Source organism: Diadema setosum, chromosome 19 (assembly GCF_964275005.1).
Source record: "Diadema setosum chromosome 19, eeDiaSeto1, whole genome shotgun sequence".
Lineage (NCBI taxonomy): Eukaryota > Metazoa > Echinodermata > Echinoidea > Diadematoida > Diadematidae > Diadema > Diadema setosum.
The window spans coordinates 35793370-35818395 of NC_092703.1; the positions used below are offsets into that span (position 1 = coordinate 35793370).

A 25026-nucleotide genomic window follows, 5' to 3' on the forward strand; every position below is an offset into this window, starting at 1 on the left:
CGTTAGTGCACTATGGCATGTGTACAGTGGCTTTCAGCAGTGATCACAGTATTTGATATTGAATGTGCAGCCAATAAGAATTGATGCATTGTGCTCGACCAACAAGACTGCAGAATTTTCTAGACCCGTTCTACAAAAAATGTTGCGGCATCAGAAGAGAGTGCACAGATACATGAAGATTGTAACCCAGTGAGATTGATACTGGTAGATGAAGATTATTCGTGACATTTCACTGATGAAATCAAAGAGGAGAGAGGTTGAGAAGAAATAGTTGGATGGTCAGGGGAGGAGATTGTGAACTGAGACGTATGGGGGAGAGAAAGTGAAGGTTTTGACAGAGAAAAGTAACAAGTACCAAACCAATTGCTCAGTTTTAACCCTTTTTTAAACATGCATAAATTTACAAATTGATTGATTTCAAGAGAAATATACCCACAAGCAACAGCAGTCTCTTCGCTACAAGACTAACAATGCCCTTTTTGTGCTATATTCGGCAAGCCTCAGGCAAACAACATAATTAGTGAGTATGAGCTTTTTTAAATTTGTCTCCTTCATACAAATTAAATTTGTAAGCTCATAACTGCTGACTACATTTTTACATTACTCTACATCTCGCAAAAAGGGAACCGGAGGGCAACATATTAAACAAAATTCATACCTCAATATTTCACCCCATTTCTTAATAATCTCTAGCTTTCAATGGAATTTTTAAATGGTGTGGTGTAGAAACTCTGTTGCCTGTGTAATGGTGCTGATATTTTTATTGTTTGTGTGCTTGTTTTGTCTTCTCATGTCCAGGATACAACAGATTCAACTCCTGGGTCGTGACCTTCGTGGCCCAGAACATGACAAACTGTGGAACCAGCTGGAGGCTGAGATCCACCTCCACCGACACAAGACTGTCATCAGGGCATGTAGAGGGCGCCGTGCATCTCGTAGACGAATGCCACAACCAGAAGGCCACGTGAGTCTTTGTGTTTATTATCCCTGCATGGTTTTTGATGTTGAGAGTGGAAACATGCAAACCAAATTAGATATGTAATATGGTAGAAGAAGGGTACAACGGCAAGGCCACGTCAGTATTTGTTATGTCTTTCCTGTCACTATTTCTGATGTTCAATGTGGAAATGAACAAAGAAATGTAAACTGCAATAAGTATTATAGTCCATTTCCCATTCTGCACAATCTATTATTCATTGCCCTCAACAGTTGTCAAGCCAGTGTGCAATCGCTGTTCAAACCAGCGAACATGAGCTTTACATGTACTTTCTACATCTCACCAAATGATGTTATAAATAAACCTCTTCCACAATGCATTCAAATCACATACGTACTTCCACGACAATGGTTTAACCACAACAGCCCAAAAAGCTTGTCAGAGGCTTGCCCAAGGCTTGCCCATTATAGCAACATTTGATGTACAGAATGTTCCAATGGATTTGCTCAGGAGATGATTACTTATTACATGTATGTGTAACATCACATGAGAAAATATTTCTTAACCTTTTTGTCTGGTCTTAATAGAATAGATATTTGAAAATTACAGATGTCATATAATATTCTTTTAGGATACATGTATGTCACAAATCAGGCCTTGTAATGCAATTTTGTGAGTAGTTGAATTTGCCAGAGAGGAGCTTGGCAGCAAAATAAGTGTACCAGTATTATTCGTGTTCTAGGGAAATGTTAGTAATTTTCTGCTTTAAAGATGGTGTACATTGCATGTTTAATTTCCTTCAAGGGAGGCAATATTTTAGTGAGTTAATTCCACAAATATCACTTGATAAGCATCACAAAATGTATGACATACATAGTGTATAATAAAATTTTATGAAATATAGAAGGGCGAAGAGTCAGCCACCAGACAGGTTGTGCTTCTCTATACAGAGGATGATTTAAAGGCATGGTTGAATCATGCTCTGTGTTTCTCTGTTTGCTGGATGATCCATACAATCTATACAGGAGGCAGCGATTAACAGCAGAGGAGTTGGTGACATCCGAACAGTGACGCTGGTGAAGGAGCCCGAGGAAGGACTAGGCATGTCCATCACGGTGAGGGGCAAGAAACGACTCGTGTCGGCCCGGGGGTGTCTGCCACGCCAAAAATCAAATTAAATGCCATGCTGCGGTGTCACTGCAGTATAAATGAAGATTTTCAATCATGGTTTTTTGATCCAGAGGACATCTGAAATTTACTCTTGATATGCCATCATGACTTTTTTTCCTCAAAGAAGAGATAAATTACCTCCTGTATCCTTCATGGATAAGATTTGATTGATCTTTCACCTTCAATGTGATTCAAGAAATGGGAGATGAAAGAAAAAACAGAGAAATATTTTTAATATGAACTGTTCAGAATTTTTCCATGAATGCATTGTCAACCTGCAGATGCTTCTAGATGTATCTTGATGAGCTAAAGGGCTGCTGGGATTTTACATGTTGCATTTGCCACATCAACCTTGATATATGTATTAAATCATCTTTTATGAATACATTGCATTGTGTGCAAATTTCCTGTGTGCATGGGTAGAGCAGGCTTCATTACTGGTGTAAACTTATTGGCAGCTATTTGAAGAGGACCATACTGCAAACAGCTCAATGTCAGTATTTACAGACAGCTGCAATGTAAAAGTGAAAAACCATTGATCATTGAAATGAAACTGTACAAGTTATTTGAGAGTTTCTAATCATAGAAATATGGAAACAGCAAATCAAGGAATTCATAACCCGAAATATTGACTTTTCGTATTGTTGTGCTGTCTTTTCAGAAATATTTTTTATATCCATTACACATGACAGACATAAGGAATTGAAATAATAGAGTATGAATATAGCAAAAAATATTTGAATGGAGCCATCAGAAAGGTGTTTACTATGAAAACAAATTTTATTTATTAATTCATCAATGCTGTTATTGTTATTATTTCAATTTTATTTTATTTGGTTATTATTATATCTTATTATCACAAGTTATTGTCACAATCATGTTTGAGACTAGGAAAGACTTGATGTGAATGTATCAAGGCTGACATGAAAATATGCAACCTGACTGGCATTGACCCACAAAACAGAGTTGCATGGAGAGCGGGTGTTAGACACTCTAGCTGCCTGCTGCCTACTCCAAAACCTGGCACATTTGCAGCAGATTTTTAACTGAAGTCAGGATCAAGTCAAGTCAAGTCATAATATTCTTATCAGCATCATCATTATCATACCAACTGACTGTGCACTAAAGTACATGTGATGGTATCACAGTCATCACCCCATTATTTTTCCATCAGGGTGGAAAGGAGCATGGTGTGCCGATCCTCATATCTGAAATCCACGCCAACCTGCCCGCTGACCGCTGCGAACACCTGTACGTTGGCGACGCAATCCTGTCGGTCAACGGGGTCAGCCTACTGGACATGAAGCATGCAGACGCAGTGGACATCCTCTCACAACAGGTCAGCACTGATAGAGGTGGTCAGTAAAGTCTACCCAAGTCCAAAAATTTCTCTGCTTCCATATAGGAAAATTGGCGCCAGCAAACTTTGAACTTCAGAATGCATTTCAATGCAATGACAATGTATAACATGTACAAAATTACTGGATCTCCATATTGTATGAATAGTTTATTATCTCAGATACAATCCGCCAGAGAGTGTGAATGACAAATGTATAATTTGCTCAAATGCATTTTTATTTCATCAACCTCAAGGCCAAAGTGAAATAGGATTGGGAGAGGCCTAATTATTTATGTGCACCACAGCATGATATAGAATAGTGTTTGAAGAGGGATATGCTACATTAAATGAAGAACATTTGTAACATTGACTCCCTGTGCAAAAATTCTTGCTTTCAGTACATAATGGTACAAATCAGTGAAAACAGTGAAGGCCACATGTTGCTACTTTAACCAATCACAAAGCTAGAAGTCAGTACATTTAGTAGAGAAAAATGTCTGGGGCTACTCACATACAAGGTATCATATATAGCAAAATTTTTAAACCTACAAGAATTGGCAATCTATGGCAAAAACCTTTTCTTGTATGTGAAAGATTGTACTAGCTGGCGTTGAATGCCTTGAATGGTGTAAAACTGCAACCCACATATTTATCTCAGTTCTGCAATGCTTGGTAGCGATTATGATATGCTGTAAATGACACTAGAAAAGCATGGTATAAAGCCTTTGTAGAATATAGTGGTGATGTGGGTAATGGGATGGGATGACAGACACAAATCACTTCCTCATGGCAAAAGTCATTTGATCTATGCTCCTGATCATTCATCTTTCTATGTGGCTAACTGACTAAAGCCAACTCTCTTTGAATTGTCACATGCATTTTTCACCACTGAATTGTCACAATTATTTGTGATATAACATAGCATAATGACTCTTACAAGAGAGATATCAACCATTTAGCGTCAAACTGCCTCCATTTGGAATGAAAAAATGAAAATAAAATGACCTTACTATCAGGATTTATGAAATACTGTAGGATCTTGAAGCACTCTCCTGAGAAATTAGTTTTAAAAAAACCTAAAATAGTTATCTCTTGTAGCAAGGCCATGATATGGTAACCATTTATAGTTTTTAATGTTTTGGAATTTGTGCTGAAATGGTGGAGAGGATGGGGTGAGTAGTGGTTCTAGTATTCCCCCTCTCAATACAGCTAGAGACTCCCTTGTGCTTTTGTAGATCAGAATATAAACCATGGATCAGAATAAGCTCCAGGGTAACTACAAATGTGTACAGGTAACACTCTTCACGCATTCAACTCACGGCCTGTATGTGAAGATTGGGAAGGGAAGGGGGAAGGGTCTACTGTTCCTCCTGCAGTGTACTGCTAGACATATCTACTGGTAGATATATTAACCCATTAAAGGACCAGTCCTGAGTACACTCGGGCAGGTGTCTATGGGAAATGTGTGTTTTATCGAAATCAGTCAGTCCTCAATGGGTTAAGAGCTGGAAAGAGAAAGCCAAAACTCGTGTCCATTTTTATTTTTAGCCGTGTACAGGCATCATGGCTAAACAACTGAATTAATGTCAAATGCTGCACGAGACTCATATTATATGCAAATTAAGGGTTTTTGGCTAATGAATTCTGATGTCATGATGAGCAGACAAGGGCAAATTGTGATCTCATCATTTTAATTGGCTGATTACCAATTAACTAATTAGTCTGAAATGTCTCATGCCAGTCAGACAGGTGTAGGTCAATCTAGGTGTGGAAGAATAGTGCTAAGCTGTACAACAGATGCATTTTGTGTGAACAATGTTGTGACAGCTGGCAGCTTGCTTTCTTTTTTTTTCTCTCCTCCCCCCCCCCCCCTCTCTATCTTTGCTTCTAACATTTACACGTATGATGAAATGTTTGCAATTAAAGGGGCATTCCAGATAATGTGTCTGATTTAAAATCAGGGAGTACAATGCTGCAAACTAGCACTGGTCTGATGGTCCCTGAACAGTAAAAATCACTGTTGGACCAGTAACTTTTTCTGGAATAGACCAATTAAAAAAAAATAGAAAAAGTGGGTACTTATTGGTCTGACTGACAGGCTGGACCAGTGGAAAAAATGGGTTAGTGTGCAGCCCTGGTTAGTATCAGCAATGCCATGTACAGTTTTGTAGAAATTATTGTGATTCTTGAGCAGATAAACCCAAACTCTGAAAAACCCAAAACATGATACACTGAACAAGGATGATGCTTTGATGGATGATGATGATGATGGTGATGATGATGGTGATAATGATGGTGATGGTGATGGTGATGGTGATGGTAATGATGATGGTGATAGTGATGGTGATGGCGATGGCGATGGCGATGGCGATGGTGGTGGTGATGATGGTGATGATTGTGATGATGATGGTGATGATGGTGATGATGGTGAAAGTGATGATGGTGATGATGATGACAATGATGATTGGTAATGATGATGATGATGAGGCTCACAGTCCAGTACTGTAGCGATGTAATTCCATTACAATACAGTTTTCTCCTTAAAACAAGTTTATGTATGTAGAATTTATGCATGCTTTCTTCTTGTGCTCTGCTTCCCTGAGCACCCAATCATGCATTCTTATTTGAAATTACTATGCCGTCATCCTTGCTCAATGTGATTTAATTTTGAAAACATTCTTGTTCCTCATCCAAATCACTATAAATTGCGAAACTCTCTACCCAGTATAACCAATTTTGAGGTGTTCAAATGCAAAAGTCTTTAAATCATCAAGAGGTCCCCTTTAATAACCCAGGGTGGAGAGCTAGGGATATTTGATTCATAGGAAGTGGATACTTGGATTACAACTGAATTGTAAAATTGAAACAACGCTTTAATCCCAATGATCAGTTCAGGTCATACCAGTAGTTTTGCAAATGAATATTAGATGTTAACAAGTTTACATGACCATCCTTTCAAGGACATTGTGAACATGGAGAAGAAATAAAAAGACATACCAAATGTTGTCAATTACCGTATTTTAACAGTAAAGTGGAATGGTCACATACCTGACCTACATTTCAATTTAATTCAATTTAATTCAATTCAATAGTTTGTTTATTTCCATCATCAAAAAAGAAAAGAAAAAGAAAACATGATTGAAAGTGTTAAAGTTGTTGATTTGTCTCTCATTCATCTGATAAGGACATTTTTTTTTCGAATACAATATAAAGTATATGCGTGAATGGTGTCATAAAAAATGAGAAATAAAAATATGGTATTAAGCGCTTTATAAATGTTATGTATTATTATTATCATAAAAAAACCTCTGTGTGTGTGTGTGTGTGTGTGCCACATATGATGTACCGATGTTTGTTTTCTGAGTTTGGAAGGATTTTTCTAATGAGGATGTGTCCCTTTAATGCTGGTAAGACCCAATTACCTCTCAGAGAGACAGCTATTTGTTTTCTACTGCCACCATTGATTGATAGAACGTCTATTGCCTCACAACGTGTGTGTGTGTATGTGTGAGTGTGAGTGAGTGCTGAATACTAATTACTTGATATAGTGTTCTTTTTTGCATGTGCTGTTATCATGTGTTCAGTGCACGGTCACACGTTTATTTATGTGACATGTGTTAAGCATAAGATGATTAAATTTCATGCCCCTTTAAAGTTAAAAGGGTGAAAGAGGGATTTGTTTTTTTAGCCAAGTTATTTCTAAGTTTTGGCTTAGTGTCATTTCAGTCCTGCATGTTTGTTTGGACTCTCTTGTCAAAATGCATTCAGGCAACTTGAAAAGCATAAATGGCATTCAACTGAGCCTGTTGAATATATTGCTGATCGGAGAGAAATTTAATAATGGAATAATTGGCTCAATAATGTAAACATTAGGTGTGTTGAGTGTTGAAGGCCAAACCTGAGTACATGATTATTGACTTGCAAAAACAGTCAACACAGTACAGCCGGTTTTGATGTCGATATCTGATACTACATTGTACGTGGCAGTTATTGACAATATTTTAGCAGGGTGTAATGGAATACGTGAGCCCAATAGCACTATGATTATGTTGCTAAGTAAAGAATTCAGTGTTTTACAGTATGATGATGTGAGCACAATATGGGAAGTACAACTTGTAGACGTAGAATGTTTGCAAATTTGATATACAGACAAAACTTATTGTGGAATAGGAAAATAAATGAAATATTGAGTATTTTGTTCTTTATGCATCTAAAATTTCTAGGTTTTATATCTGCATTCATTGATTGTCATATTGGCAAAGAAATGCTCAATTTTATATGCAGTATATCACAAGTGCAATATCGCCCTCGGGGGTTTTGAATTTATATTGTTTTGAGAATTACTCACCCAGTCTTTACAAACCTCATACCAAAACACATTTAATTCTTGAAGTAGATAGAGATATGAGGTATCTAACATGGTGGTTCTAAACTAGTCACATGCAAACTACTGGTGGATATGGGGGTAAGGTTTCATACTAAGCCCATACTTGGAATAGGGTCAAAGGGCAATTCAATGAACACAATGGGCCAAGTGTGTTTGAAAGACTGAGTAGAATTCATCTTATAGTTCTGTTGGAATGGGAGGCAAATCAGTTGCCATGACAACATGAATTTATTTGGGACCTCAATTTGTTGCTCCTTACCTGCAGGATGGTGAGATAGTTCTGAGAGTGCAGTTTGTCGCCCCCGACTCGGATAGCGATGAGGATGATGATGACGAAGATGAGGATGAAGATGATGAGGAATATGATGACGATGACGAATCGTTCATGGAGAATGGATACAGGTGAGGTTGTGAAAAAACATGCTGGTACAAATGTAAATTGTTGTGAAATGTAAAGCACCATCTAACATGTACCATGTACTCTAATTTCTGTGTACGGATAATTTTTATGGAGTGCAAGCAATTCTCAGGAAAATGTTATCACTGAGAAATATCTCGGCTCCTGACCCCTTTGCCCTCAGGCTGATATGCACAGAAACAGGGGCGGATCCAGGAATTCCGCAAAGGGGAGGCGCTTTGCAAAATTAAAGAGGGGTGCATACAACCCCTTTCCCCGTATTTTCTTTTTATTTCTTTTGTTTTAACCAAAAATAAAGAGGGGGTGCGCGCCCAGTGCCCCCCCCCCCCCCCCAGTCTTCCAAATAATGCTGCAGGCAAGCGTAGGTTGAGAGTGACAGGTGTTACGGATATTGATATTTTAAGGTAACAGTCCTACATTTTACCAATTTTTTTACCTTTCCTCAAAGATGGTACCCATTCAGTAGTAGTTATTTTGTGAATAAATGGGTATTTTTATTTTTATTTCCATTCTATTTGCAAAATATAGTGATATTCTTCATGGCTATGAAGTGTTGTATCTGAATAAGACATAGGTGTCATCTTTTCTTTTTTTTTTAAAGACATTTGTAGATAGTTTCTCACTGCATCTTGAAAGTTCTTGAGATCATAAATTATGAATGTTCATCTTGAGATAGTTCATCTTTAGGTCATAAATTATGAATGTTCATCTAAATTGTAGTGATTATAGTCTTGCTTTCAATCTAAATGATGATATCTGTCATGTCAGTGATAATGATGACTGTAGCCATGATAGTGATGATGGTGATTAATCCCTTCTGTGTCTCTCAGATACAGATCAGCATCAGAAGAGACAATGCCAACCAGCCAAGATGAAGCTGGACTGCCGGGGACGCAATCTAACAAGAAGATGCCAGTGAGGGCACACTCTGTGAATGCCAGCACCAATACCACGACAGCCACTTCTACCGCCACCAGCACGGAAGAAGCAAAGCAAGCCACGCCCGCCAAGCAGCGAGGGACACGCTCCGCCTCGTCAACACCGCGAAAGCAGAAACAGAAAGATGCTTCCACACCGATCCGGAATCAGTCCGTCTCCTCAACCCCGCCCATTCCAGCCTCCCCGGCCGCTGTGGCTGATCCTGAGAAGCAGCAACCTGAGCCGACCCAACCGGAGCAGAAACCAGAGCAGCAACCAGAGGTGGAGGCAGAGGCATCCAGTAGTCATAGCAACAGCCATGACGACAAGGAAGCAGCTGGAGAGGCTGAGGAGAGCACCCCACTCCAGGGAGATGAAGGGGTGAAGTCTGCACCCACGAGTCCAGTAAACACTGGTTCTGCCGCCTCTACGGGCGCCACCAACTCACCCATGATGAGTGTGGGGACCATGGAGGCACACCCCATCCAATCTTTCACTCCTGAAGGGGACGACGGGAGTGAACACGTCTTCTCTGGATAGTGGGGGACGATGGAAGAGAACTGATTCTTGTGTCATGTGGCTGCCTGTGAAAGTTTGACACATCGTATATTTGTGGCACTCTGAATCGGAGTTTGTATCAGTAAGAAATGCACAATTATAACTTACCACTCGCCTAGTGTCCTAAAAAAAAAAAAAAAAAAATCATTTGTGGAAAGCTTGAGAATGCTTGCTTATAGATTACTGTGACAGAGTCATTTTGAAATTGGTATCAAGGATGTCATTCTTATATTTCCACCATTCCATTGTAACCATGCCCATTTGTGATGTTGAAATGTGTTTTCTAGATATTGAAAGACAGTGGACTATTACTACTAAATGAAATATTGTACATTTCCTATCTACTGTTTGTCATGTTTTGTAGTTGACATGGAAACGCTATGGCAATGTTGTAGGAAAGCCTGAATGAATATACACTATTAACAAATTTAAAACATTCAAGTGACATGGTTGCTTGAACATATTTAAAGGAATGATGTTGAACAATTGGCTTGTACACTTCTTGTATAAGGATGAATGCTCTTCAGTTTTGAGATAAATTTTGGAAGAAGTCTTGAGAACTTGAACAACTTTTTGCCAGTAGGATCGCTGCTGCTAATGTGCGAATGGTCATGACGTTCTCAATATTTGTTCCATTTTCCTCAACCTTTGATGCTGCCTTTTTCTTTTAAATTAAATGTATTTGGGGAATATAGATATCTCTAAAGACACTAATTATTTCTTTTCACTTGAGAGCACTGAAAACCATGTCATCCCAGCTGATCAGTGGCTAATGCCAACTCACCTTGAAGTGCTGGGAATCAAGATTGATTCCATTAACCCTTACTGTACCAGGGACTTTGGACAGTATGTACAATGCTATGGGCTTTTTGCTGCCAGTCAGCACTCAAAGCACAAAAAGGATTAAAGGGAGTTTGTTGTAGATGATTGATGGTTGATGACAAACCAAAGAGACAAATATTTCCGCAGACTCCTTTCCTTGCTGTATTCCAGCTGCCATGTGATAGGACTTGAAAAGATGATCCAAGAATTATGGCTGAACGTTTTTTAGTGAAGTGTAATGTAAACCGTCCTTTAAGATGTAATCTCTTCCTTCTTTCTTTAATTGGCAGATTTTGATATTGAGATGTTAACTGCGCAGTGGATTGATTGATTTTGTCTTTCATGTGGAAGGAGCTGGTATTAGAATATTAGAATGTTATGTTGCAGTTGACAGTGGTACAAAACATTCTTATATATTTTACTGATTTTTTTTTTCTTCCTTTATCTTTGGAAACAAACCTCACATTTGATAAAATATTAGAACTCTTGAACCAAATTTACCAAAAGAGAAATTTACTGTTTGCAAGCTTACATCAACACATAAACGTTTGTTTCTGGGCAAAACATGTCGATGTGCATTTCTCATAATAGATGTGGTTGTAAATCGTATGAACGAGATGCTGATCATGTGATCAGCAGAAATTATGGAATGCGCTCTGTGTCTCTCTCGTCAGCTTGGAGGGACCTTCCTTGGAGTACAATGCTTTCAGTCCTGTCCAGGTGTTAGCAAAGGTTTAGTTGATGCTTCAGTGCCTTTGTTGTTTTACTTAGATATCATTTTTGTATAATTTGTATGATTTTTCTCAAAACACTTCTTGCTTGTAGGCATTCTTAACTGTTCAGACTAATCTCAATGCAAAGAATTGTCACATTCAATATTAGCCTGCTTTATTTTTTGTTGATAGATAATTTGTAAAATGTTGACCCATTTCAAGCATCCAGTGCCTGCTTTTATAGGTTCTTAGGGATATGAATTTATCATATTGATGGAGATATTGTTTCAACTGTATTAATGTGGTACCGGTCTACTGAGCAGTATAGAAAAGAAACTTTTAGCGATCTTTAGCAATGCTTCATTCAGCTTCTTTCGAACATTTGCCCTGGTACACTGCACCCTTTACTTCCAGCTTTCAACCTGTTCCTTGCTGCAATTCTCTGAGAACTTTCAATCCCCACATACAAGATTCTTTTTGCCAAAGACATTTGACAAAGAAATATCAGGGATATATTTGTGAATGAGGTGGTCACATACATTTTAGCGAGATGTTGTTTTGTGGGAATTGACACTGAGGCTATCGTAACTGCACTAATACCGTAGCGCATGACAACATTGTTATGTGTTAAATTAGTGAAAATGAAACCCTCCCCAAAATAACAGCTTATACAGTACACTAAATTTGTATAGAGTAAGGGCACCAGAACAGGTCAGTGAAAGTCAAAATTTAGTCTGCCCAGCTCAGCCTTGATTGCCTGCATGTATGTCTTCACACAAGTTTTGCAGCAAGGCAGCAGACAAGGACACTTACTATTAAAGTTGGAAAAGGTAAATTATGAAAAAATATACAATTCTGAGACAGACAAAAAAAAAAACCCAGATATTGATAACAGGAACTTTAATCTTTCACTAAAAGTTATTTTTCTACTCAGTTTAATACAAATAAACATGAATTTAGGCCACAAATGCATTTTGGGAACCCAGTATACCTGGTTTCCGTCTATGAGTTGACGCTATAAGAACCTGTGAAGGCTTTAATACCAGGCTCCAGGAAGGACAGGGTTAAGAAATGCCTTGGTTATCTATGCGATTGATTCCCTGCTATTTTTCTCAGCTGTAAAGCGTTGTGTTTTTGAGTAAGAGTGCCATACGATAGAATATTATCGTTATTGTGTTCCATTTACCTTTTGGTACACTTAACCAGGAAATTTGCATTAAATGTTATACTTTGGATTGGCACAATACATTGCGTGCTTCCAAAAAGATACTATTAAAATGAAACAATGAAGCACATTATTAAGTGGTTTCACTACAGTGTCTGAGAAATGGCAGAAAAACCATTATCTATCCATTATCTTGAGCCACAATGTTTGATTTTGTAAAACATATAATGCATGGCAGAAATCAGAAATGTGGATAAATAACTGGATCCAGTCAAGCATGTCATGCTTTTCCACGACAGTTCTGTTTTCTGTCCTTGAATGTTGCAAGTATAAAGCTGCTACTTGAGAGTCAAATACATAATTGTATAAAATCTAGCATAATAGTCACAGTATATATTGATGGTGGAGTTGAAATGAAAAAACAAAACAAAACAAAACAACATACAGGTGATTGTATGACAGTATGTTTTTTCATGTGTGTGTATGTTTACAGTGCAATATTCTGGAAAAATACAATGTACCTGCAAGTGGCACCTGGTATGTGATGAATATAGATCTGTTGAGTTTATGTTAGCAGATGTGTATATACAAAGAATAAATTAGACTAAACTAATTTGCAAGTTTACCATCTTATCAAATTATGTATTCCATTTGATGTACCCCACCTCTGTGAAATTTTATTTTGAAACTCATTGAACGGGAAGTTTTTTTTTGTGTATTTTGTATGAACTGCATTACTCTGAACAACTCTTCCATTTATAATTTTTTTTTTCCATTTTTGAGGGATGTAAGTATTTCAGAAATTAGATAGTAGCAATGGAGGTATAGTTTCACAATGTAGTTACATTTATCATATTACAAATGGAAAACTTCTCAAATGCTTCAGATTTTAGAAAGATGTATTTTTTGTTTCTCATAGGATTCTGTCTGTAAGTGCTTGTTTTTTGTTACTTCTGTTACTTTACATCTTTCTAAATTATATAGTACTGAGCAAGAAACCACTTGTAAGGATAATGAAATGCAGGACATTTGTTGTGTACAAAACCTCTGTAGTCTTTTTTTTTTTTTTTTCATGTTAAGATCAAGACAATTCAGTTCCATGCAGTACAAATGCCCACACTGAAGCCTGCGTCTATGGTTACAGTAATTGAGCCAAACTTAGTAGTAAAGCTATTTAACAGGAACCCTAAATATATGTATTTCGTGGCTGCTGCTGCGATCATTTCAGCTATTTTTAGAACTCTCACAGTTCTTACATTGGTATGGCAAGAGCCTTGTTTAAGTTGAGCCAGCCATTGAAGCATGTGACATACACAGTGGTTGCATACAAAGCAGGAATCTTCTTCAGCGTTTGAATGTCTTCATCTAATTCAAGAGGCTTTACCAATCACTTTTAACACTTTCCCTGCCATGGACTTTGGACAGTGTGTACAATGCTATGGAGGTTTTCTTTGCCAATCAGCTCTCAAAGCATACAAAGGGTTAAATAGAGAGTTGTAGGCCTCAAAACAAGGGAAAGAGGAAGTTATCTGTCAGAGGAGATGATGTGAACAAAGTAGTGAAATGAGACAGATCTTTATAAAATCCTGAGGAAAAACAGAAAATGTAAAAGTGGAAATTTTCTCAGTGTTGAAATTTTTGCACATTTTACGCAACCAGAAACTAGTGCAAAAATAAACGCACGCGAATATTTTTGCTTGCCTTATGTTTCAGTAGTTGATTTCTTGATTCCACTGAATCAGAAGCATGCAAAACTGTTCTTACCCTGCCGAGCACGAAAAATTAGTCGAGCAAAAATATTCACTTTTGTAGTACTACACAAACAGAAGAATAAATATGGGGTTTCTCTTTGAATACTGGTCTATCACCCATTATTTGTTTGTCAGTGTATTGATGTCTGGACTTGTTGTTTGTGTTTCTTAAAAGTCATACTGTTTTGTGATTTTCTTTCTGTTTTTGCTCAAACTTCACCAACTTGTGGCTCCTATTTCACTGCTTTTGGAGAAATACAACCTCAAACAGTCCTTGCAAGTTTCTAATTACATGTTACATTATGGGCTAGAAACAAGCCCAGCCATGTTCACTGCTCACCTCTTTTGTTTTTCTTGATTCATGTTACATAACCACGTATTGAGAGGCCAGAGCAAGTCAGGTGGTCTCATCTCATGAGCAGTATAGAGTAGATTTGATACTATCATTGTGCATTGAAGTCTAGGCCCAAACTACTCCTGTCCAGCAGTGACTTTTGTGGTCTATAATTCCACAAATTATGTCCTTAATGACGATGCGATCCAAGATCAAATACAGTTGTCAACCAGTTACATGTATTGGTAATTTATACAGAGTAGAAATTATTCTTCATGATCATAATATGTCATGCTCCTTCAAAGTTTTGATTTTGTTACCAGATAAGAAGTTTGGAAAGTTTAGCTTTTTTAACACATCCCCAATTTTTTTGTGTGTTGACCATCTAGATATTTGAAAGAGTTTCTTTTATTTGTTCGTGTTGGATGATGGTTACAATGCCAAATGAATATCAGTCCACTGCTATTACAGGTAGAGTGTATTGTATCAGTGCAAATATAAACATGAAATATGTGTAGACAGTTAGGGATAGATTTAGTACAGCGACATGTTTACTATCTTTGAAAATTTAACTGGAATAGCACATGCATTGTTTTATTTTGGGCATTGTAAAATATGAGCTCTAAAGAGAAGTAGGTGTTGGATAAAACAGACATTTTCTGCAGCGCTAACAGCATTTCATTGTATTATACCATGAATAAATGTGTATGATATTGAAAATAATGTTAAAAGAAAGAAATCATCTGTGAAGTTCACTTTTTCTTGAGTCATTCATCAAGGGATATGTATGTTGCTTTTGAAGCCTTATATATAATTACAAATACATACACGCATACATACATACAGGAACAATTTCATTCCACAAAAATATCTTGCTTTACTGTAGTTACACATATGTATGTATGTACACACACACACACACGCACATCTCTGTCATCTATCTATCTACTGTAAAACATGATATTTTCGTGGCATGAAATTTTTGCGAATTAGAGCAAACAGCATTTTTCGCGGCATGAAATATTTGTAAGTTGCCTCTAACATTCAATGCATATACTGTAAACAAAAACTTTCTGGTGCATTTAAATTTCGCGAATCTTGGCTCTCGCGAAATTAAAATGCACGCGAACATTCTTCATTTTACAGTTTATATATATATATATATATATATATAATATATATATATAAACAAACATACATAAACATATACACTTGTATATAGACAGATAGATATACAGTGTACTCTGATTATAACAAAGCCCTCGGGCCTGGCAATTTACTTTTGTTATATCAAAATTTTCTTGTAACCAAACAGTAAAGTGTGTAAAAGTATGGGGACCTGAAATCAATTTTGTTGTAACAAAAATTTCATTACACTGTAAAACACGATAAATTTGCGGCATGAAAATTTCGCGAACTGCAACTGGCATCCAATGCATATCGTGTAGGCAAGAACTCTGGCATGCAATTTAATTACGCAAATGTTGGCGCTCGCAAAATTCGCAAAATTAAAATGAAAGCAAACATTCCTCGTTTTACAGTATCTGCGTTCATTATAACAGGAGTGCACTATATATATATTTTTTTCTTCAACTTGTGCTCTTACCCCTCCCCCCCCCAAAAAAAAAGAGGAACAGTAAGAGGAATGATGTCATGCTACGCACCATCTTCTCCTTTATCATATCTCATATATCGTACACATCAAAAAGATAACACTGTAATTTACCAGAGGTGATGTGAAAAATACTCTTTTATTTCATCGCTTGAGCTTGTCATTACATGATGCCCATTGATTGCTCATTCATTAAAAGACACCAGCAGTACGGGTAAACCTGTCTATAGTGGCCACCAAAGGAGACAAAAAGTGTGGCCTAAGAGAAAGGTGACCACTATAGACGAGTTCGCTGACATTTTTGTGTGCATCACACACATGCACATAGTTGTTTTGCACATGTATAGGTACATACACGTGTTACGCATTCATGTATACTTAAATGAACGAGTCACAACATTTTGTTCATTGAACAATGCCGTTATTGATTGCGCTATTGCACACTAGTGTGTATACAGCAAGCATACAGCAGCAAAAATTTCAGGGAGTGCCTGATTGGCAGTCAGTCAGGCTGTGGTGTCAATGGACCACAACCCATCAGCTCTCCTCCAAAGTTAGGAGCCACAGAGCAAAACTGGATTGCAAATTTGATGGTGTATAACCTGGTGAGGCGGTCCCGCTATCCAGCCATCTTCTCAGATGAAAAATGCAACAGACAGACAGACTGGTGTTTGATTTTGAAATCCACCATAAAATCAGGACAATTAAACCCCTGCACAGAGGCACTGAGCGCGAGCCACTCCACACCTAGTACAGTGTTCGTCCAAGAAACCCTTTAATTTTCATGCTCGGATGGTCAGAAGCGATAGGAGTGTCATCAAAACCTGATGATTCACCACTGATTTACTGCTCTTCAAAATCACTTGCTCGCTGTTCTACATTGATGAATCAGTAATGAGTAGTGTGGGACTACAGCAGATTACTACACACGGAATTTGAAAGCTAGGAGTTCAGTTATATGCTGCAAGGATATGTACACAGTTCTTTCTATGAGGTAAATATGCAAAAGCTCTAGCCAGCAAAGCTTAAAATTCTATCCAAATTTAACCTGTAACTGGTTTGTGGTACTAAAGTTACTTGTTTTCAAATTTCAGTTACATGTACACATGTGCATACCTACAACAAAATGCTAGCATTTTCAGAAAATCTCCTTTATATTTCTAAAATGCTTGCAGTCTCTTCCACTTGCATAAATAGGACGAAAGAATGTCAAAAGTCAGTATATACTATAAGTAATCTACTTCCTTCCTGAAGACTACAACTTGTAATATGCTTGGAAGGCAAACCTTCCAAACTACTCAGAAATATTACACAATGTTAACATGTCCTCATTACATGATTTACTGAACACCACTCTTTGGGCGAAACCCACAGCTTATATTTTCACCTAGTATTAAAAGCAAGTTCAAATGCGACATTCTTTTCATGATCATATCATTGTTACATTAAAAGAATTGATACATATCTGGTTTATTCTAAGTGTTAACCATTCACATATCAAAATCCATGCCTTTATCCTAATTTCAGGCAATTCAAACTTGACAGTCTTTTAAAGTACATGGAACATTGTAACTTTGAAACTGACATTAAAAACTGATAAAATTGTGAACTACAGCATACAAATGTTATTACGTTATAAACTTGGCCGCTATTGTGTCAAATTCTCTCATGTAGTTGACTAGTTATGTATTTTGATGGCAACCTCAATTTAAAATACTGATTATTGTTCTACAAGGGAATGGGAAGGTTTGGTGGTTTTAAAGTTTTAGGGTGTGTTTGATCACTCTCCTAAAGCGAACCAAACCATGCTGTACCCACATCAGAGGAGCGCTCGAATGCTCCTAAAGTGTACCATACCGTACTGAACCGAGCCAAAAGTGGACCACTTCCCAATGTGCTCCAAAAGGATACCAAAAGCATACCATAAGTTGGTATGTGAAGAATGCGTGTGACACGGTCATACATCATAGTGCAAAGAGCTCATACTCTTTGTTCAAGACATCTGTAAGTAGTTTGAGTGCACCAGGTGAATGACCCTGTTGCTACAATATGTGTGACCCCTCTAAAGATAACTCAGGAGGTACGCTTTCTCAACAGAGTGCTTGAATGCTCCAGATCTGGTACAGTACAGTATGGTTTGCTTTGGTTCGCTTTTGAGCGTTCAACCTCAAGCGTACCTTTAGTTTCACACGGAATTTTCTTTCTACACAAATAAGCGCTGAATTAAATGTGCCATGCCATTGATAGCTGAATACTCAAGCCCAAAATCTGAATTTAACAGCTCTTGATGCTAGAGCACAAAACTCAGAAAAGGTCGACATGGAACATTTCCCAAATCTGGTACTACCCTCAACTACTCATAAACACAATATTTTTCATCCACAGACCATTATTCCTCAATCTCTTCCTGAACTGTTTGACAGGTTTGATGTTGAAGAAAGTGGTATTCTGGCATCTGAGTCTAGATTCAGATAACAAGATGCTATCGTCGTGTGAAATAATGTCTTGTTAAAGAAAGGTTGGGACGTTCAGCAATGAACAGTTCTGGTTGCTCTATTCTCCATTTCAGCTACATGTACTAATGAAATATCCCTACAACAGGAACAGTTCCTAACCAGGACCAAAGCTATCTGCAGTAACGAATGGCAGGCTACCTGGCATCCTTTTTTCATTCCATATGCCAGCATTACCTGCATTCATATCGACTAGTCGGCTTCAGTAACCTCAAGATACACCTTGTTAAGCACCTCTCTGGTCTTTCTCATTCTGCAAGCAGTTTTCCTAAATCACACTGCAAACTAGGCAGCATCAAGAAATTTTGCATGTTGCACAGTGAGAGCGCTGGTACACACCATTGGTTGTCTGACACAGTTCAGTCTCGTATTTCAGCAAAGACTTCCTTCTCGGATCTCCCTCCAGAACTAACGAGGGCTGGGCAATGTCCGCTCTGCTCTCACTTCTTCCAGAAGTTTGGATCCTGGGCCAGCTTTCGCTGGAAGTTCTCATACCACTTATTAAGGACGTTGGCTGGAATGAACTGGACTCCAGGCTGGGGCGTCATTTGGTCCTGAGTGATGGCAAAGGATGAGGCAAAGTTGTACAAGTTCTCCAGCATCTTCTGGCTGAACTCCACGAAGGATCCAACACTGGATGCCTGGATTAGTGGGACAAAGACAAGAGGTTGGTGACATTTATGGAAGAAAATATGGAATGTAAAAAAAGTGGTCATCTCGCATACACAAATATTCAGTGTATTCAGTGAAAAAAGATCACAAAATACATAAGTTATTGCCTTATCTCATGATGAGGTAATGATCATCTGGACAGGATAAAGGCAGGCTCCTTCTGTTGCCTGATAATATCAGTCAAGTTGAAATCTAACAGATCATCGAAGAACCCGACATTAATGTTCTCTCCAAAGTCCCTTCTCTTTACTTTATTACTATAAAACAGCACTATTTGTTATTTCCTTACAGAAATAACAAACACACCCAAGATACTGTTGTTTCGCACTTCATTTACATGTGAATTGCTTTACATCTGAATACATGTTTTTGTTTCTTTTTACAATAAAAAAGAACTATAACAAATCTTTAATTTTTCTATAAAAGGAACACATTCCATTGACCTGTTACCTAAATACAGCTGTATGTTCAAGAATTTTTTCATCTATATGACTTCTGGAGAGACTAGGTCAAGTGCTCTTTGCTGCCCACTAAAAATTAGTTTGAAACATATTACATACAAATTTTCTTCATGTTTTCACCTTGAGAGGGCAGCACACAGAATTATGCACAAATGTCATTAATCATAACTTTTGAAAGGATAGTCCAATGTTCCTTCAAAATCTGGAGAGTGCTTCAATGATCATTCTGCTTTCATTGAATTTAGACATATGTCTAAGGGAAAAATCCTTGAATATGTAAAGAATCCTCTGCAAAAGTGAATAAGTCGTTAAAAAAAACAAACAAACTTGAGACAAAAGCAACAAATTGTATGAGATTCCCATAAGGCAACTCAATTGTTGACTTACTGTATACGCTGAATATTTTGAAAGGCTTTTCTTTTCACAAAATTTTTGCAAATTTCGCGAGTCGAGTGCTATTCGCGAATTAAAAACATGTGAAAATATTAACTCTGATTCCAAAATGAATGTGATGTGCACGCATGCATTTCTCTGTTCAGTACAGTACTCCACATTTGTGAATTTAACCACTCACGAAACTGTCAGAAAGTCCCGATTTGCAAAACTTTAGACTTGCTATTGATGGTGCATACAGTACTGACATTCACACAATCACAACTTTTGTGTGTGTGTGTGTTTTTTTTGTTTTTTTTTTTTCTGAAGCTTTTGTCTATATCTGTTGCTTTCATTATAATCTGATCTGATCATCTGATTTGGAATCGTCCCTCTTGAAGAGTGGAAGAATAGAAGCTGCTGACCTGAGTGTTGGCTGCCGGTGTCTGCTGCTTGAGTTGGTCCAGAGACTCGACAGCGATACCAATCTGGGCGGAGGAAGAGAGTGGTGCAGTCCCAAGTTGTGGCTGTGAGAAGAAGCTGTTGTTGACTGGCTGAGCTGAAAGGTTATACCATCATGGAAAATGTGAATACTTGTGACATCCTCAGATTTCACTTAAACCATACTTCACAAAATAGACTGTTCCATTCTCCCCTTCACTGCCCCCCTCCCAAAAAAAAAAAAAAAAAAAAAAATGGACAGAAGAAAACTCTTCAGATGCTTTCTGTCATACCATACTACTTGCATTTAACCCACTGAGGACAAGTCCAGAGTATACTCAGGCAAGGGTCTGTGAGAAATGCGTGTTGTTGTAAAATCAGCCCATCCTGAACGGGTTAAAGAAAAAGAATGCACACACTTACCACATTTGAGAATCTTGAACAATGTATTTCAACTGCAAAGGCAGTAGGAGCAGTGTGGTATAGTGGATAGTGTGCTGGATTTGTAAACACAAGGCCTGGGGTTCAAATCCTTCCTGGTGCCTTCATTCTTGGACAAGATGTTTTTTTCACAATGTACCTCTTGACTCAAGGGCAAAAAATGGGTACCTCACTAGGCTGGGATGATAATATTGGCAGGTCCATCTGGGGAGCAGTGTTATTAAGCAAAGAGGAGGCCACCTCACATACATTACAGGGACTGTACAGTACTGGTTGAGGTGGGGATTCATGTTTTGAACATTCCCAAGTGAGATAATGAAAAGCCTCTTATGAAGTATGAAAAAGCATGTAATTTTAAGAAGGATTCAACGTTTATTTGATGAAAATTGGTTTTCAAATGGCTGAGATATCCAAAGAAGTGCTAATAATAAAAGGCGACATGCCACAACTTTATTAGGATCTCTTTGTTTCACGTTGATTTTGGATATCTCAGCCATTTCAAAACCGATTTTCATCGAATAAACTTTTGATACCCCTTAGAACTGCATGCTCTTTGACATCTCATAGAGTGGTTTCTGAATATCTCGCAAAACGTTAAAAGCTAAATCCTCACCTCGACCAGAACTGTACACACCCTTTAAAGACCATGCTAATACAGTCATATGAATCTCCACCACCATGTGACTGAAATGACCATATGACTTTTTTTTTTGGGGGGGGGGGGGGGGGAGTCTGATACATTGTATGTCTACTACTCTGGACTAAGATCAATGATACCTGTATTTCATTTCTGTATTCCCTGCATTTGTCACAATAAATATTCATTGGCATAAGTCAAATGTTGACAAGGTACTGTAAAACATGATATATTCGCGGCATGAAATTTTCGCGAATTGGAGCTGACAGCCTTTTTCGCGGCATGAAATTTTCGCGAATTGCCACTGGCGTTCAATGCATGTAGTGTAGACAAAAACTTTCGCGTGCATTTTAATTTCGCGAATTTCAGCACTCGCGAAATTCGCGAAATTAAAATGCACGCGAAAATTTCTCGTTTTACAGTATTCATGGTGCTACTCACTGCCTTTGAGACCAGATATCTTGAAGATGACGCTTGGTTTCTCATTAGAGATGAATCCCAGATAGTGCCAGCTCATTCCCCCTGCTTCGGGCTGGCCGAAGTGAACAGCCCCGGCCATGCCATCCGGGAAAGGCATGGCTCCGGTCAGAAAAATGATCACATGATTGATGTTTGTGGGATTGTCAATGTTGAAGACGAAGTGGGTGGGATCCACCTCTTGGGCTTGACCTTGGACCTAAAGCAAATGAGGGCAGGGAAACAAAAATATTCGGGCGACTTGAACGGAGACTGTAAGCTCTCCAGTTGATAAAACTGAAGTTAGCCATCATTTAGCACACATAGTCAGATTGAATAGGAAATGCCATAAAATCTAACAACAACAACAGACCATGTGCTTTTTTTTAATGCGAGAGAAATACTTTTCTACCTTAACTAAATGTTACCTGGATGAATCAGAACTTACATGTACATGAATTAGACATCATCAGCCGAGAATGAGAAGGGTGTTTAAGGTGCCTTGAACACTATAGCTTTAGTGGGAACTTAACACCCTTATCATTCTCAGCCAACAACATATCTAGAAACTACAACTTGTACTTTTAATGTTTTAAGTAATGTTATTGAAATTGTTTAATACAACACAGACAACTTGCTACTCAATGGCATTGAACCTTGAAGATACAATCCCGATAGCAGCTCGTCCATGAAGCTAAACTGGGACATTGCCTTTAAACAACTGACATCAACAATTTCAAAGGTTTGTGGTAACATGACTTCATACAAGTGGGTGTAACATTCCATCAGAATAAAAATGAAGTTTTACAAATGGATTTTAGTTTCATTTATATCCCATATTCACAAGTATGTTTGACCAATGAGATTACTTGAATTTGAAACAGGTGACCACGAGATGTTTTTCTCCCAACATCCATTGCATGCCATGGTATTTAATGTGTGATAGTCTTTTTCGTTAGCACTTTTCACGTACTCATGATTGTAATTGATAAAGGTCTATTGATAAAGGTCTTGGGTCTATCGGCAATGGACACATTACATTACATTACATGGATCCGGAATTACATGGATTACATGGATCCGGAATTCTATAAAAGGGGGGGGGGGCGCAAAAGCTATATTTCTGCTGGTGCCACTTCCGGGTTTAATTTTTTTTTTCTTTTGTTTTTAACAAAAAATAAAGAGGGGTGTGCGCCGGTTGCGCCCCACTCTGGATCCGCCACTGATCTAAAATCTGTGTGGTTGATGGATAATGTGGGATATAAAGCAAAAAAAAAAAAAATCATCTAGAATCTATTTCTTGGGCGCAGGCAATGATCATATATGTATCTCACACTATCGCCTCGGTGATCCTTGAGGTGTCTATCAGCCAGCCCTCGCCTTCGGCTCAGCCTGATAGACACCTCGCGGGTCACCTCGGCGATGTTATTGTAAATTGTACCATGGCATCGCCCTCGAAGTCGTTGTTGTTGTTGTTATTTTAATGAAGGCGTGTGCCATTTTGATTCAGTTACGAATATTTAGAACCTCTCTACACATCTACGCTACGCCTATATCTAGATTCTAGTCTACCTACTAAAATTTATACTAATCTTTTTTTTCCTTTAAAAAATACAAATTCAAATTAATTTCCCTGCATTATGCCGCAATTTTGGAGATTCTAAAACAGACTGTCATCACCCATCATGGTCCGTAGAATATTTGCTTATTCTCGCCCGCGTTCCTGTGATTTTGTTTTCAACGCGACCAGTGTCAGTGAGTTAATATTGTCCCATATACTGCAATTCATGTAAGTACATATTACGACATTCGCTAAATATGCGCCTTCATTTCATTTGAACTACGAGATTACATACTCTCAACTGATCAAATTGCTAGAATTATACGTACAAGTCGTCCTGCAACCAAACATGCAAACATTGTCCCACGCAATTGTCGATATTGTGAGAAACTCTGTTGAAATCACCAACATCCGCCAGCAACATCAGCACGCAACGACTTGCGGTTGAGTTGTCTGCGTTTCGTGGATCGTGGTTTACGTACGGTTGCATACGCTGGTTGGTACGTGCACGTGTACGTGTCCGTGTACGGTGTACATCTTGCATGCATCCTACCAAAACAACCACAATCTATCAGCACCCCGCCCACAGAAATATCTGTGACCCCGCCCCGCATCACAAAGGGCGCTCGAACAAGGGGCGAGACCGGTGGGCGTGTCCCTGTTCATACGCACACGGTTGATGCGAATGTTTAAAAATTAATGATTTAATAAATCGCGTCACCTGCACAACTCATGGTATGATATAAGTCTTATCGAAGATGCCATTTCTTTTTCTTTTCTTTTTTTTCTGATCATCGAGTGGGGATGAAGTACTACAGGTCCCGTATTCAAGTTCATCATTACATGTAATTCCTTCTCTGGCACCATACAACCTCAAGGGTGTTGCTGCTGCCCCCCCCCCCCCCACCTCCCACCCCACCCCCGATAACTCAGGTGGTTTTTATCCGTACCGCATGCGCGTTCCCGATTTGAGTCGGGAAAGGGGTATATTTTCGGATCTCAGCTCCGGGGAAAAATCCCCGAAAATTCTTTAAAATAGGGGGTCTTTTATCATTTTCGCCCGAAATATTTCTAATATTAGGGGTAGTTTACTAACCTTTCCCAACATCTTTCAGACTTGTCCATTGTAGAAATCCCAGCCTGGACCATGAGTGAAGGGAAAGTGTTGCAGGAACTACATCTTCTCTGGTATATTCAGCATGAGAACGTCTCTAAATATATTCCTGTCCACGCAGGTGCTGAAATTGTTGAAACTCTTTACCTCAGCACTCTTTAAAGGGTAATTTTGTTAGTTTCCCTCCAAAAGCGTGTGAAAGGGGAACAATTTTGCTGGCCTCCTTTCCAAAAC

At 38.3% G+C, this 25026-nt stretch overlaps 2 protein-coding genes across 2 annotated transcripts in view; one reads left to right on the forward strand and one right to left on the reverse strand.

Moving 5' to 3' along the window:
- Positions 1–12487, forward strand: part of LOC140242481 (uncharacterized) — a 30232-nt gene extending 17745 nt beyond the window's left edge. The window contains exons 3-7 of the mRNA XM_072322214.1: positions 799–964; positions 1963–2052; positions 3282–3446; positions 8099–8235; positions 9082–12487. Of these exons, the coding sequence (XP_072178315.1) occupies positions 799–964; positions 1963–2052; positions 3282–3446; positions 8099–8235; positions 9082–9709 (1186 nt within the window). The 3' untranslated portion in view covers positions 9710–12487. The remainder of the gene's footprint in view (positions 1–798; positions 965–1962; positions 2053–3281; positions 3447–8098; positions 8236–9081) is intronic.
- A 3757-nt stretch (positions 12488–16244) lies between these two features.
- LOC140242252 (protein Hikeshi-like) lies at positions 16245–24130 on the reverse strand. Its single transcript, XM_072321997.1, has 4 exons — positions 24008–24130; positions 22103–22337; positions 20568–20701; positions 16245–19278 (listed from the first exon to the last, which is right to left on the reverse strand). Exons 1-4 carry the CDS (start codon positions 24035–24037, stop codon positions 19078–19080), a joined length of 600 nt encoding a protein of 199 aa, XP_072178098.1. The 5' UTR covers positions 24038–24130; the 3' UTR covers positions 16245–19077.
- Between the last annotated feature and the right edge of the window lie 896 nt (positions 24131–25026).

Excerpts from the sequence above, each read along its gene's own strand:
- LOC140242252 (XM_072321997.1), bottom strand. The coding sequence starts at position 24,037 with ATGTTTGCATGTTTGGTTGCAGGACGACTT. Across the intron at positions 22,338-24,007 it reads GTTTGGTTGCAGGACGACTT|GTCCAAGGTCAAGCCCAAGA; the intron begins GTACGTATAATT and ends CATTTGCTTTAG. Across the intron at positions 19,279-20,567 it reads CACCGGCAGCCAACACTCAG|GCATCCAGTGTTGGATCCTT; the intron begins GTCAGCAGCTTC and ends CCACTAATCCAG.